The sequence below is a fragment of the Solanum dulcamara genome, chromosome 4 (genome assembly GCF_947179165.1).
Source record: "Solanum dulcamara chromosome 4, daSolDulc1.2, whole genome shotgun sequence".
Taxonomy (NCBI): Eukaryota; Viridiplantae; Streptophyta; class Magnoliopsida; order Solanales; family Solanaceae; genus Solanum; species Solanum dulcamara.
The window spans coordinates 394,118-409,878 of NC_077240.1; the positions used below are offsets into that span (position 1 = coordinate 394,118).

A 15,761-nucleotide genomic window follows, 5' to 3' on the forward strand; every position below is an offset into this window, starting at 1 on the left:
TGACCCGGGGAAAAAAAACGAGTACAATATGTTAGGCGCAAGGAACTAAGCTATGAGATCTCAGCAATCCTCTACAAACCCCATTTCCTCGTTCCTCGTCTGTCAGAGAACTAAGGAGTAATTATTTGGAGGAAGGTCGACAACAATGGCGCTAAATCTTCGTCAAAAGCAAACTGGTGATTTGAATTTTCTCCAACTCTCTTTCTCTGTAGATCTAATTCTATCTCTGCACTTATCCTTTATCATTCTAATTACTTTTTGAATTGCAGAGTGCATTACGCGGATGTTAAATTTGAACCAGCCAGTGAACGCGGGTGCCACTGCCAACGAGGAGGTATACAAGATCCTGATTTACGATCGATTCTGCCAAGACATTTTATCCCCTTTGATTCACGTCAAGGACCTCCGTAAACACGGGGTTACCCTCTACTTCCTCATTGACAAGGATCGCAAACCCGTCCACGATGTTCCTTCTGTCTACTTCGTCCAACCCACCCATCTTAATGTACAGCGTATCGTTGCTGATGCCTCCAAGTCTCTTTACGATTCCTTCCATTTGAACTTCTCCTCTTCTATTCCCAGGACCTTGCTCGAAGATCTCGCTTCAGGTGCAGTATATGCCTTCTCCTTTCATCACTATTCCTTTTTTTTGTGTGTGTATGAAAACTTTATGCTTATAACGCTAGCTGATACTGGAATGAAATATACCCAAACAGAGGGATGAGCAATATTGAATACTGTTATACTCGCCCCAGCATGTCCAATTTTTCCTCCATGGGGCTAAGGGCTAAAACGATCTACTACTGTAATCCATTTTCAAAAAAAAAGATAATTTTGTATCCCACTGCATAAAGGGGTGCTTAGATCTATGGAGAGAAGACAATTAATTGATTTAAACTTGAAACACTTAATAGCTAATTCAATTCTCTTGGTGGTGCTGGGTGAATAATTGAAATATTAACTACTGCATGACTTGTTTCTGCTCCAGGCACGATTAATTCTGACTCGATTGAAAGGATCTCAAAAGTGCATGATCAGTACTTGGAGTTTGTCACCCTTGAGGATAATTTGTTCTCACTTGCCTACAAGAACTGTTATCTTCAACTGAATGATCCCTCTGTTGGGGATAAAGAAATCGAAGAGATCATTGAAAAGATTGTCACTGGATTATTTTGTGTGTTGGCTACTCTTGCTGTTGTCCCTATCATCAGGTGCCCCCGTGGTGGCCCTGCCGAGATGGTGGCATCCCTGTTGGATCAGCGTTTGCGAGACCATCTGTTAGCTAAAAACAATTTATTCTCTGAGGCTGGGAATTTCACTGGCTCATTTCAGAGGCCAATTTTGTGTTTATTCGATAGAAACTTTGAGCTGTCGGTAGCTATACAACATGATTTTAGGTATAGAGCACTTGTTCATGATGTGCTTGGTTTGAGATTGAACAGGTTGAGTGTGCAGGGAGAGAAAGGTGGGATGAAATCATTTGAGTTGGACAGATCTGATCCATTCTGGGTGGCAAATTGGTCGTTGGAGTTTCCAGAGGTTGCTGTGGAGATAGAAGCTCAGTTGAACAAGTATAAGAAGGATGTTGAGGAGGTAAATAAACGAACTGGTGGGAACTCTGGGGCTGAGTTTGACGGGACAGACTTGGTTGGCAATACCAAGCATTTGATGAATGCTGTAAATTCCCTGCCTGAGTTGACAGAGAGAAAGCAAGTCATTGATAAGCACACCAATATTGCAACAGCATTGTTAGGTGAGATCAAGGAGAGATCCCTTGATTCGTATGCCAAAAAGGAGAATGATATGATGGTAAGAGGTGCAATTGATCGCAGTGAGCTCATTGGAGCTCTTAAGGGAAAAGGGACTAAGGTGGATAAGCTGCGGTTTGCTATCATGTATCTTATCTCAACTGAAAGCTTACCTCAATCAGAAGTTGAAATGATTGAAACAGCACTTAGGGAGTCTGAGGTTGACACCACAGCATTTCAGTATGTAAAGAAGATAAAATCATTGAATATCTCTTTAGCATCAACAAATTCTGCGAGTAGGAGCAACATTGTTGACTGGGCTGAAAAGCTCTATGGGCAGTCAATCAGTGCTGTAACTGCAGGTGTGAAAAATCTATTATCCAGTGATCATCAGTTGGCTTTGTCAAGAACAGTAGAAGCATTAATGGAGGGGAAACCCAATCCAGAAATTGATTCTTATATTATTTTTGATCCTCGTGCACCCAAATCAAGCTCCGGGATGAGTAGCAGTCATCTGAAAGGACCATTTAAAGAAGCTATCGTCTTTATGATAGGTGGTGGTAACTATGTGGAGTATGGAAGCTTGCAAGAGCTTGCCAATCGTCAACAGTCAGTTAAGCATGTCATATATGGGACGACAGAAATTCTTACAGGAGGTGAGTTCATCGAGCAGCTTGCACTGCTGGGGCAGAAGATGGGACTGGGAACTAGTGTCGCAACACCAGCCCATTAATGCAGATGCGATTTGTGTACAATTCCTAAAGGAAACCCTTTGTTGTTCAGTAGTGACTGTGTGCGCTTCATCAGGCTACATGAGCAAATCATACACTTGAACGTAATAGTATGTTGCGTTTTTGGAGAAGAGTTTGTTGCCGCTATTCTTTATAGTGCTCCTAGATTGTGATATTTGACCCTGATGCATAGTGATCTTTAAAATATAGAAGAAATCATATATAGGTTCAAATTTCTGTGGAGTTGGTTTATAACCGCTGTTCTGGAGTTGATGTACTTGGAACTTTTTGCATACCATCCCTCACTGTCCAAGGTGGTTTCTTTGTATTCTTTATTTCCTACAGATTTGTGGTAGTTTAAGTAGCTCTTCTCGTTCCTGTTTTTGTGTATGTTATTTGCTTAGACACACTTGCAGTAAAAACATATGTTATGTTCTCTTTGTAAAGCTCGATGATTGGCACAGCTTGAGCTCAAAACTTAAATATGCATGCATTGTTGGCTTTTCAAAATCAGTATTCTGGAAGAGCCACATGTGCCGAGGAACAGCTTAAATGCAGTCACTAGAGAATGGATGCCTGCTTTCTATTTGACTGCTTATTAATCACAATTTCGTTTGTTTTGACAGGATACTTTTCATAGTAAAATGCATTCATCAGTATTCAGTCGCTTAATCAGGGCGATAATATTTTGCTCATTATTAGTTGCTGCATCTTTATACTGGTTTATCACACGTTGAATAGGAAATGATTGATATTTGATTCTACCGACATAGAAAAAGTCATTACTTAATCAGGGCGATAAATCATAAGGGAACAGAACTTGGCAAGAACCATGTTAAAGTAATGAAGTAACCAACCACTCCAGATTATTAGTATCAAAGTTGGTAATATATAATTGGAACCTAATCTACCATGTTAGCCTCCAACAATTATTCAACAATAACGTTAGGTGAGATTGTAATACAAAGAATAATAATATACTGGTTTTCCTTTTAACAATATAGAAAATATGGCAATGCAGACGTTAATTCATTATGGAGAATAATGTGCATTATTAGGCCGTCATTAGCTATTTAATTAATTAGTATAAAGAAATCAAATTATCTCATATTTAATTAATTATATAGAGGGCAATTCAAGCTGTCTAGCTGTACTTATATCAATCATTATTGGAAATGCATTATTACATAAAAGAACAAAGGAGACACTGTTGCAGTAGGAATGGCAAATTTTGATGGCAGAAAGAAGGAGGTGATAGCAATAATTGGAGCTGGAATCAGCGGACTCTTAGCCTGTAAATATGCAATTTCGAAAGGATTTGATCCAATTGTGTTCGAGTCGGAGAGTAGCATTGGGGGTGTTTGGACTAAGACCATTGGGAGCACTAAGCTGCAAACACCAAAACCGGTATACCAGTTCTCTGATTTTCCATGGCCAGATTCAGTAACCCAAGTGTTTCCTGACCAACAAATGGTGCTGGAGTACATTGAATCGTATGCACGTCACTTTGATTTGGTCCAACACATTCAGTTCAATAGCAGAGTGTTGAGCCTCAGCTATGAAGATGGTGGCGACCCAATTAATGGTGATTGGAATTTGTGGGGCGAGACTTATGGCAATAAAGGGAAGTGGAACGTCACTGTACAGGACACTCGAACCATACCCACACAGACACAGGTAACTGGAACATCTCTCAAATTACAACTTCTTAGTATTTGATCTAAATGGAATATTTGTCTCTAATACTAGCTTTTGTAAAAACAAAATAATTAGTGTTTCATGGAATTTAGGAAGAAAAAAGTATTCAACTTTCACCAATTTAAAGCTGTTAATTATTATGATGTATATTATTAACTATGCGTTTAGGTCAAGGTTAAACATCTAACTGAGAGATAGTTAAGGTATATACTATTAATCATGCATTTAGATATAATATATTATAATAATTGTGATGGTTAAAAATTTAAATGGAAAATTATTCGATATATACTACGTACCAACCAATTTTGTGTTGGTAACTATATTTATTGGCCCATATTCATAGTGCAAATGTTTGAACAACAAATAAATTCTAGGTAATTTTTTTTCTTTTGGCGAGATGTAGGTTAACTTTCATGATTAGAAATTGGTTCATTTATAATACTAATTAATTAATTAAGGAAAAAGAAGGAAATGGTTAATATATGTAATTAGGTCCCATGTTCACTTAATCATGGTTGACGTGGCCTTGTTTTTTAATCAAGACTTGAAAGGTTCCTTCCCTTAAATCTTCTACAGTTACTTATCTTTTCCTATTTATACAAGTACATTGTGTAGTTCTCTTGTTGATACATATTGGGAAGTATTAATTTTGCATGCAGATATACCAAGTTGATTTCGTAGTAGTTTGTGTGGGAAGGTTCAGCCAAGTCCCCAATATACCTGAATTCCCTCTGAAGAAAGGACCAGAAGCTTTTGAGGGACAAGTAATCCATTCAATGGACTATTCTAATATGAACCCCAAAACAGCAGCCAACTTTGTCAAAGGAAAACATGTTGCCATAGTTGGATTTCAGAAATCAGGAATGGACATCGCCATGGAGTGCTCTACGGCTAATGGTATAATATTCTACCTCTTCCACTTGATTTTTTGTTTGTTTGTAAACATGATCAGCTTAATTCTTGGGCTGCTGCTGTTTGCACTAACTAATTAATGTTGCAGGGGTTGAACGTCCATGCACAGTAGTAATCAGGACACCACATTGGAACCTTCCCGATTATTTCCCATGGGGACTCAATTTGGGATATCTATTCCTAAATCGATTCTCCGAACTTATGGTTCATAAACCCGGTGAAGGCCTTCTTCTAAGTCTCCTCGCCACAATTCTTTCACCATTAGTAATTATTTTTCTTTCCTGACAAAGTAAGCTAATTAATTTGAATTCTACTCATCCTCTCACAAATCTAACATGCGGTACTACTCATTTTGACAGAGGTGGGCCTTTTCAAAATATATAGAAAGTTATATAAAACACAAACACAGGCTTTCAAAACATGAAATGGTGCCAGAGCATAGTTTCTTAAGCGAATTGAGTTCCTGTTCAGTTTCTTTAGTGCCGGAGGACTTCTACAACAGAGTTGAGGAAGGAAGTATCAAGCTTATCAAGAAAGCAGAGAATTTTGGATTCTCAAAAGAAGGTATCGTGCTTGAGGGTCAGGCTACTGAACCAATAAAATCGGACTTGGTCATACTAGCCACTGGTTTCAAGGGAATTGATAAGCTCAAACACATTTTTGAATCACCAAAATTTCAGGAATTCATAGCAGGCTCGGATGATTCTGATGCTGTTCCCCTCTATAGGTGAGTAATAATTTAAAGAATATTTTTGCAAGCATGCATGCTCCAAAACTATACATGTATCTCATATGGAAATAATTATATATTTTATCAGGGAATGCATTCATCCCCGGATTCCACAACTGGCAATAATTGGATTCTCAGAAAGCGTATCTAATCTACACACCTCAGAAATAAGGTGTCGATGGCTGGCAGAACTTCTTGATGTAAAATTTAAGCTACCAAGCGTTAAGGTGATGGAGAGAGACATAGCAGAGTGGGATAAATACAAGAAGAGATATTCTTATAGGAAGCACTACAGGAGATCATGCATCGGTGCATTGCACATTTGGTACGATGACCAACTCTGCAAGGACATGGGATGGAATCCTAAAAGGAAAAATGGTCTTTGGGCTGAGTGGTTCGAACCTTATGGACCAATGGATTATGCTGGTTAATGTACTTAAAAGAGCTCCAAAACCTCCCATCTCACTTTCAAGAATGAACCACTTTTCCTATATATGTTTTCCTTTACTGGACCTTTGATTTGAACAATAAGGCTAGCATGTTAAATCTGCTAAAGTTATCCACTTCACCGCTGTCAACTACTCTATGTCACATTCCAACTTGCTTCCCTCCCTTCTTATACCAGGTTCTTCCTAGAATGAACAGGGACTTAGTTTCCTAGAATCTCAACTTGGGTCTTTCGATTTTCATCACTCTTACTCTATTCACAAAATTCAGCAGTTAGGGAAGCAGAATAACTCATGCTTGTCAAAGGCAAATTCTTATGCCAAAACAACATGGCTTAATACAATAACACTTTTCTATAAAAAAATTTAAAAAAAACTAGAAGGAAATTTTGCTCCAATCCAAGTGAATCTTTTTTAGTACGAGTATAAACTGAGAAGAAGAAAACTAATTTCTTCCAGTATCTTGTATTAGGAAAGGGGTTTATCGAGTTACTTGGATCGGATAGGAAAATTATGTAAGGATATAATTTTAATTGGGATAAAAATATGTTCACATAAGCACGTATGATAATAACGGTGGTAACATGGAGTCAATTCAAGGGCATTTACATGCTCAAACTAAAGTTGGATGATAAGGACAAATATATTTAAAAAGTATGAAAAGTGTTGAATATAATCTTTTTTCAAGTGTACAAAGACAAATATGACCCTTTTCCGTTAAGTCAATCTATAGGCTATATTTTTCAATTGCGGACATTCAAGACAACCATATCTATGTAACTATTTTTCAAACATAATCTTATCTGATGCGATTCTCTGGTTTTGACAGTGATATTTTATTCTACGCAAACAAACAATCAGTCACATGTTAAAAATATCAGGGAACGGAACTTGGTATGAGTGACTGAGGATTGCGTGTTCTGATTAAAGTGATGCAGCTCACCTTAAGTAGCCACTCCAGATTATTATTAGTAGTTAGTATTGAAATTTGGTAATAATTGGACCATGTAATTAGGCGCCAACATTTATTTTAATAAGGTTTGGCAGAAATTTTGTAATATAAAGATGAATAGTGTAGCAAATCTATACAGCTCGGAAATAAGAAGCCGATGGCTTACAGATCTTCTTGATGGAAAGTTTAAGCTACCTAGCATCAGGGTCATGGAAAAAGACATAGGAGAACACAAGAAGAGATACTCAAACAAGTAGTATATATAGGAGATCATGCATCTGTGCATTGCACATTTGGTACAATGACCAACTCGATCTGCAAGGACATGGGATGGAACCCAAAAAGGAAAAAGGGTCTTTGGGCTGAAGGGTTTGGACCAATGGATTACGCCGGCTAATGTACATAAAAGACCTCCAAAACCTCCCATCTTACTTTCAAGAATGAAGCCTCTTTTCCTATTTATGTTTTCTTTTACTCAACCTTTGAACAATAAGGCTAGCATGTTAAATATGCTAATACTTTCCAGTTCAAAAGGGATGTCTTCTGAGAGCTACGAAAAGCACTTCGATATATATATATATATATATATATATGCACAAAACTTTTCTTCAATGAGGACAAAGTTCATTTCTACGAAGAACCTTGTTCAAATTTTCATTCCCCTCCATTACCTAATTTTCACATCACAATTGAACAAAAACCCAACATACATACATGTTTTTCATTGTTCTGTTCTCTGAAAATAGTACTTAATTACTAGGACCACAAATGTTTCCTGCACAATATTTACAATTCATATTTCCTACTTATTCTGTTTATCACCTAAACACAATATTTATAATTAGTATACACTCAATCGGAGATATTTTTCAATTGCGGACATTCAAGACAACCATATCTATATAACCGTTTTTCAAATGTAATCTTCTCTGATTTTGACACTGATATTTTATTCTACCCAAACAAACTATCAGTCACCTGTTAAAAAACTTGGCATGATCAGTAACTGAAGATTGAGTGTTCTGATTAAGTCTTCGGATGATATGATGGGTCAATCATTTGCTTCATTGGTTCCAACGGTGGCAGCTGCGGAATCTGCTATTGGGTTAGATTCTTCAACATCAGTCAGTCGGACCTCCACTTATCATTTAGTGGATAGCTCCTTGCTCCATTCCCTTCCTTACCAACTTAGCTGCCCGACGCTGCTATTGGCATAACAACCAATACACCATAGGTTAGCCCAATCCAACCTCACCCTTAGGCCTTAAGTAGCCTCCACATTATTTATGTACAAAAAAATATTGGTTACATAATTGTATATTTATTTAATATTTATTTATGTACCAAAAATATTATAAATTGACTCGAATCAGCTCAAAATGAATTGAACTGGCCGAATGTACACGCTAACTCGATGTTCATTTATATTACAAATAGAGGCACTTGCAATCTTCAAATCATGTATCCTCCTCTAATGTTAATAGCCAACATTATTAATAATGTTCGGCAGAAAATTATAATACGAAGATTAATAATTATACAGAAGATTTTATTATTTACTAAAAAAAAGATATAGTTAAATTTATATGAGATTAATAACATATATCTTAAACTAATTTGTTAGATTTAATTATTAACAGTTAAATTTATTATTTTTGATAATAATAAGTAAAAGTGAGATAAAGACAACAAAATAAATAAAGGAAGCTAAGGTTATATGGAGCCTAAGAGCTTCAATGATGAGCGTATGTTCACTACGACATAGTAGTGAATTGTTCAAATGTCATAGTACTGATTAAACAAGAATCAAGACTCCTTTGATATTTTCTTCTTAATCAATGGACCCCGATAATTAAAATGGTAATTAGCGCTCTTGATTCCTAAAAAATCTACATAATTAAATGGGGATGGATTGATACGTTTGAAGTTCAATTGTTAGGCCCGGTTTAAATGACCAGTAGCCAATGTGGATGCATATTCTTTTTCTTTTTTCTCCCAGTAAATGTGCAAAATATCAATTTTATTATCTCAATGTTAATCCATTAACCCGTAAACAAATTACCGAAAATCCGATGCAATTTAACCAAATCAAGTAATAGAGGATAAAAGAAACTGAGTTTAAATTGATCTGTCTGCAAAAAGTAAGATAAGCAAATAAACACGACAACTAATTTAATTGCAAAAGAGAAAAGCACTAACAATTTTAAAGGAGCATATTAATTAGCAAAATCACACAGAAAGAGAAATTAACCTGCTATTACTTAACATAAATCCAACCGACGAAGAAACACATCACTGAGAAAGTAATAGATGAAGAGAAGAGACCCAAAAGAAATGAAGAAGCTGAAAGAGAGAGTCATTGAGACCATCTCCAAACCAATATTAAATTTCCCACTATTTTAGTGTGTGAATAGTGACACTATTCATTACAACAAATCACTTTTTAATTATTTTAATATTATTTTATCATACAAAACTTTTAATTTAACACATATAAATTATATGTTTTTAATTAAATCTCTTGTATACATAATTAATTTTTATGTAATAGTTTTATAATATTAAATTTTAGATCTAAAAGTTAGCTTTTGATAAATTAATTTTCCTATAGATGAATTTTTAAAAATAAAATTTATGTTAATTCTACTATAAATTATAATTGGATATAATACAATTAACCTTCACAAAAATAAAAAAAATGTAAACGTAATAAATTATTTGACAAATAATACAACGTATATTAAAATACTTGAAAACAATAAACATCCAACAGAGTAGTAATTGACATACATCAAAATTAACATAAACAATACATAATAATTTTATATCAAATGACTATAAAAGAAAATAATATGAATTATACATGGTGAATGTTTTAGAAAGAATTTGTTTTATGAAATAAGAAAATATAAATGAAATAAAAAATAATAATATAATATTAAAGAAAGAGAATAATATAAAGAGAATATTCTTTTTAGTGTAAAATTTAATGTAGTAGGTTGGAGTTAATTTACACTAAAATAGTGATGATTCTATTTTAATGTAAAATTGGGTCGGAGATAAAAGAGCCTATGAATATGACAAAGAAGATGAAAGAGAACTGACAAACGAAGGGTTAAGAAAATAAAAGTGGATAAGTTATATCTATTTAGGGATCGTTTGGTGCGAAGGATAATATTAAATAATTTTGAAATTAAATTATAATGTCATTTAATTTGTCGCTTGATTAGTAAGTTCGAGATAACTTATTCCGAAATTAATAATTAATATCGGGATAAGTTATCCCTCTTCTTGGGTGGTATAGTAATCTCAAATTAACTTATCGCAGGATAAATAGAGAAAATGACAAAAATATCCATGTATACCATTTTTATACGTCATTTTTCACATTTATTTATATTCACATTATTTTTAATACCATGTATAATAAGATTTAAAATCTTCACTACTCCTTATTTTTATATTAATTCTTTATATTTTTTTATTTAAAAATTAGACTATAAAAATATAATTTTTTATTTATTAATTTATTGACTAATTCTTATGTTTTGATTTCTCTACTACTAAATTACATATTTTAATTATATATTTTTTTAGTCACTTGAAAGCTTGTATTTTATATATCAACTAAAATGAAAACTTTAGTATTTTACAATTTAAGAGTGATATGTGCTTAAATAGAGCGATATAAATAATAAATTCTCTTTTACTATAACAAATTTAAAATGCAAGTTTTATTTTTAAATTAAATAAGATGAAGATTTTATTTTTAAATACATATGGTACTATCATGAAAATGCACAGGCAAAAATATTTAAGCTAAATATGAGGAAAATTTTATTTTTAAGAATGAATAAATAAGGCTTGCAGAGAAATTATAAAAAATTAAATAAAATGAAGGGTATTTTTGTAAACAAACAACCTTGTTCTTAAAATTTATGCAATGTATATTATTTTAATTACAACAAATCAAACAATCAATAAAAAATAATATCAACATAATTTATCCCATTATAACTAATCTCATCATAACTTGTATTCCAACCAAACGACCGCTTACAGTACAAAGGATGTGATAGAAAAAAATGAATAATAAGACTTTATTTAGAGCATGTTTGGGAAGCCACAACATAATTGAGATTTGATTTAATTGAGTGTAATTACACTCTTTGGCATGTTTGGTAGACCAAGTAATTACTTGATAAAAGAAAAATTGGGTGTAATTGAAGGGAAGTAATTACACTCTTCAATTCCTGGTGTAATTACATCATGTAATTACGTGAAGCTTTTTAATTATTTTTTTTATTTATATTTATATTTTATTTATTATTTCTACTATTTTTTAAAAAAATATTTTTATTAATTTAGAAAATTAACTTTTATTTTTAAAATTTAATATAACCTTATAATTACACTTGTGCAACCAAACAGAACAATTGTAAATACATTGAAATTACGCTATGACAAACAAACATATTATCATAATTATTAAATTGTGTAATTAGTTTGCTAATAGTTACTGCCTAGTAATTATACAAATATCAATTATGGCTTTCGAAACAAATCCTTTGTAATTGCGTCTAAACTCACTCATCTAAAAGTAGTAGAAGTAGAACCGTCTAAACTCACTCATCTAGCTATCAATCATTACACCCCATCATCCTCACATTATTAGAGCGGAGAGAGTGTATTGTTGCCAGTACCAAATGGAAAATTTTAATCAAGGTAAGAGCAGAAAAAAAGAGGTGATAGCAATAATTGGAGCTGGAATAAGCGGCCTCTTGGCTTGCAAATACGCAATCACCAAAGGATTTTGGACTGTTCGAGTCAGAGAGTAGCACTGGAGGTGTTTGGACTAAGACCATTGCGAGCACCAAGCTCCAGACACCAAAACCGTTTTACCAGTTCTCTGATTTCCCCTGGCCCGACTCTGTAACCGAAATATTCCCTGATCAGAAATCGGTGCTGGAGTACATTGAATCGTACGCACATCACTTTGATTTGGTCCGTCACATTCAGTTCAATAGCAAAGTGTTGAACCTAAGCTATGAAGATGGCGGCGACTCATCATCAATTAGTGGAGCCGGTGAGGCATTTAGCAGTAAAGGGAAGTGGAACGTCAATGTACAGGATACGCCAACCCTCTCTACACAGGTAAGTAACAATCCTACCAAAATGTTGATGTTCAAATTAAATATTTAAATTTGATGACCTGAAATTTAGTCCAAGAGTATGAGGGTGTTTGGTACAGAGCGTGTTCGATTCACTTAAATGTTTGGATAATGGTTTTTTTTTCAAATTAACTTATTTTTCTCAAATTTAAGAAAAATGACTTTCTTTAAAAAAATTAAATAAATATTTTTCAAAACTCTCCTCCAACATTAAATTACAATAATAAAATAATATATTTTTTAAAAAATTTCAAATATTTCAAATTTTAAAAATTTCATTTTTTTACCCCACTTCCTACCCCGACCCCACCTGCCCCCCCTCACCCACACACATAAAAGAAATTTAAAAATTTGTTTTTGAAAAATATTTCAAGTTTTAAAATTTTCATTTTTTCACCCCACCCCTAACCCCGACCCCCTTGCCACCCCCTCTTCCCCGCCCCGCTCCCCAAAAAAATTAATACATTATTTTTTAAAAAAATTAAATTATTTGAAAATTCGATTTGAAGTCGGCTGTGGTCGAATTTCAGTTCGAAAGTAGGAATTGTCTTAATTTGGAAGTCGAATTTTGGGTTAAAAATCGAGTTGGGTCCCACATCCGGTGTCGAGATCGAATCCCTAGTCAATTACTAGGGGTTGATTTTCATGTCAGAAACTATTTCCTAAAAAATATTTTGTACTCTCTAACAAAAAATAAAAGATATTTTCTAAAATAAAATTTCATTGACTAACCAAACAATAGAAAATATCTGTCATTCACGAGAAAATAAGTTAAAAACCAACTTGTTTTTTCAAGAAAATATTTTCCTTCACACCAAACACACCCTACAAGTTGTTAGTATCTAATCTAAAAGGAACATGTGATTGTGATGTATATTTTGTTAGTAATCTTCAGGAAAAACGTTTTTGAATTTCATCAGAGCATTTATAGTTGCTAAAATTTGAAATAGAAGTGGGAAATTTGAATTAGAAAACGTCTGTTCTCCCAATCTTGACTCTTTTTTCGCTTTAAATGAAACGCATACAATTTCTTGTTGTATGTTTTGTTTGACTTTCTCTCTTTCAACTCATACAATTTCCCACTTGTCCTTTTGTACTGCCTCTATCTTCTGTCGTTAGTGTTCATCTTGCGTTGGTAACTCCATTTCTTGGTGACTTACTTCACTTGAAAAGTATTTCCGACTAATCGAAGATCTTTCATAGATTGACTTTTCATTCTCTTCCTCCCAATCTGATCAGACGAGCTCTCATAATCAATCATTCATATGTCATATATCTCATGGTTGGTTGAAAATTGAAATCACATGCATGCAGGTATACCAAGTTGATTTTGTAGTAGTTTGCGTGGGAAGATTCAGCCAAGTTCCCAACATCCCTGAATTCCCTCCAAACAAAGGCCCTGAAGCTTTTGAAGGGGAAGTAACCCATTCAATGGATTATTCCAAAATGGACTCCACAGCTGCAACCAACCTTGTCAAAGGAAAACAAGTAGCCGTCGTTGGATTCCAGAAATCAGGAATGGACATTGCCATGGAGTGCTCCACAGTCCATGGTAAGAGGCGAATTCATGATTTGCAGCTCATTTGTGAGATCTTCCATCAACTCTGTGCCTCTTTATTGTTAATTTAGACTAACAAATAATCAATTTTGCAAGGGTTGAACATCCGTGCACCGTAGTAATCAGGACACCGCATTGGAATGTTCCTGATTATTTCCCGTGGGGATTCCCAATGGCAAAACTCTATTTAAACAGATTCTCAGAACTTACGGTGCATAAACCCGGTGAAGGCCTTCTTTTATATCTCGTTGCTACAATTCTCTCACCTCTGGTAATTGCTCTTATCATACTGACTAAAGTAAAGCAGTTGGGGATACATGCATGTTGTATTATATTAATCAATTTCACTCAAATTTGTACAGAGGTGGGGATTCTCAAAATTTGTGGAAAGCCATATAAAACACAAGCTCAAGCTTTCTAAACACGGGATGGTGCCAGAGCATAGTTTCTTAAACGAATTGAGTGCCTGTTTAATTTCTACCGTGCCTGAGGGCTTCTACGACAGAGCTGAGGAAGGAAGTATCAAGCTCAGTAAAGCTAAGAGTTTTGGATTTACTAAAGAAGGCATCGTGCTGGAAGGTCAAGCTGAATCGATAAAATCAGACTTAGTCATACTAGCTACTGGCTTCAAGGGAATTGATAAGCTCAAACACATTTTTGAATCACCAAAATATCAGGAATTCATTGCAGGCTCAGATGATTCTGCAGTTCCCCTCTATAGGTGAGTAATAAAAAATAAGTGAGTACTTTTCGCGAGCATGCACCAAAACTATATATCTCATGTGAAAATAATTATATTTATCAGGGAATGCATTCATCCCCAAATTCCACAAGTGGCAATAATTGGATTCTCAGAAAGCATAGCTAATTTATTCACCTCGGAAATAAGGTGCCGATGGCTGGCAGAGTTTCTTGATGGAAAGTTTCAGCTACCTAGCATCAAGGTGATGGAGAAAGACATAGGACAATGGGATAAATACAAGAAGAGATACTCAAACAAGTACTATAGGAGATCATGCATCGGTGCGTTGCACATTTGGCACAATGACCAACTCTGCAAGGACATGGGATGGAACCCAAAAAGGAAAAAGGGTTTTTGGGCTGAGTGGTTTGAACCTTATGGACCAATGGATTACTCTGGCTTATTCCATCCCTGTTTCAAGAATAATACGTGTAATATTTGAAGCTTCTTTTCCTATGTTTTTTTTTCTTCCCAACTTGTTTGGATTGAAATGTGCTCTATAGTTTTGATAAATATAATATTTGAATAAATTATATCAGTTTTTTGTTATAACAAATGCCACATATCAATAAATTTGTAGGATAAACCTATAATAATATATATATAAAAAAAGTAAGATATGCAGTAGATTTTAATTTTATAAAATAAGGTAGGCTAAAGGATATATAAAATAGAATAATTAAATAAGAAGCAAAAGCAAAATGAGAAAAAAAGAAAGAGAAAACATTTACGTGGCAGAATCTTGTGAATAACGGGAAATTCATCGATAATCCATGATAATAAAGAATTTTACACTGAATAGTCTAAGTAAAATATTCAATAAAAAAGAACTATCTACTTCCTCCGTTCTATTTTATTTGAGTTAGTTTAATTTGATACGGAGTTTAAGATTTTTTTTTTTTTAAAATCTATGGTATAGAATAAGTGATGAATGTTTATGCGGCTATAGACCATTTCAAGGATAAAATAAACATTTATAAATTAAATTATTACATAATATAGAATTGTGTCATTTTTTTGAAATTGAATAAAAAATGAAAGTGAGTCATAAAAACTGGAACAGAGGGAGA

At 34.1% G+C, this 15,761-nt stretch overlaps 2 protein-coding genes and 1 pseudogene across 2 annotated transcripts; all 3 read left to right on the forward strand.

The window, feature by feature from the left end:
* Positions 1-39: 39 nt before the first annotated feature.
* On the forward strand, positions 40-2,915 carry LOC129885258 (SEC1 family transport protein SLY1). Its single transcript, XM_055959470.1, has 3 exons — positions 40-176; positions 270-608; positions 989-2,915. The coding sequence occupies exons 1-3, from the start codon at positions 146-148 to the stop codon at positions 2,479-2,481; spliced, it is 1,863 nt and encodes a 620-aa protein (XP_055815445.1). The 5' UTR covers positions 40-145; the 3' UTR covers positions 2,482-2,915.
* Positions 2,916-3,631: 716 nt separating this feature from the next.
* Positions 3,632-6,388, forward strand: LOC129885259 (probable flavin-containing monooxygenase 1). Its single transcript, XM_055959471.1, has 5 exons — positions 3,632-4,156; positions 4,840-5,077; positions 5,181-5,356; positions 5,452-5,819; positions 5,911-6,388. Exons 1-5 carry the CDS (start codon positions 3,701-3,703, stop codon positions 6,251-6,253), a joined length of 1,581 nt encoding a protein of 526 aa, XP_055815446.1. The 5' UTR covers positions 3,632-3,700; the 3' UTR covers positions 6,254-6,388.
* A 5,538-nt stretch (positions 6,389-11,926) lies between these two features.
* On the forward strand, positions 11,927-15,176 carry LOC129887180 (probable flavin-containing monooxygenase 1; annotated as a pseudogene).
* The last annotated feature ends 585 nt before the right edge of the window (positions 15,177-15,761 follow it).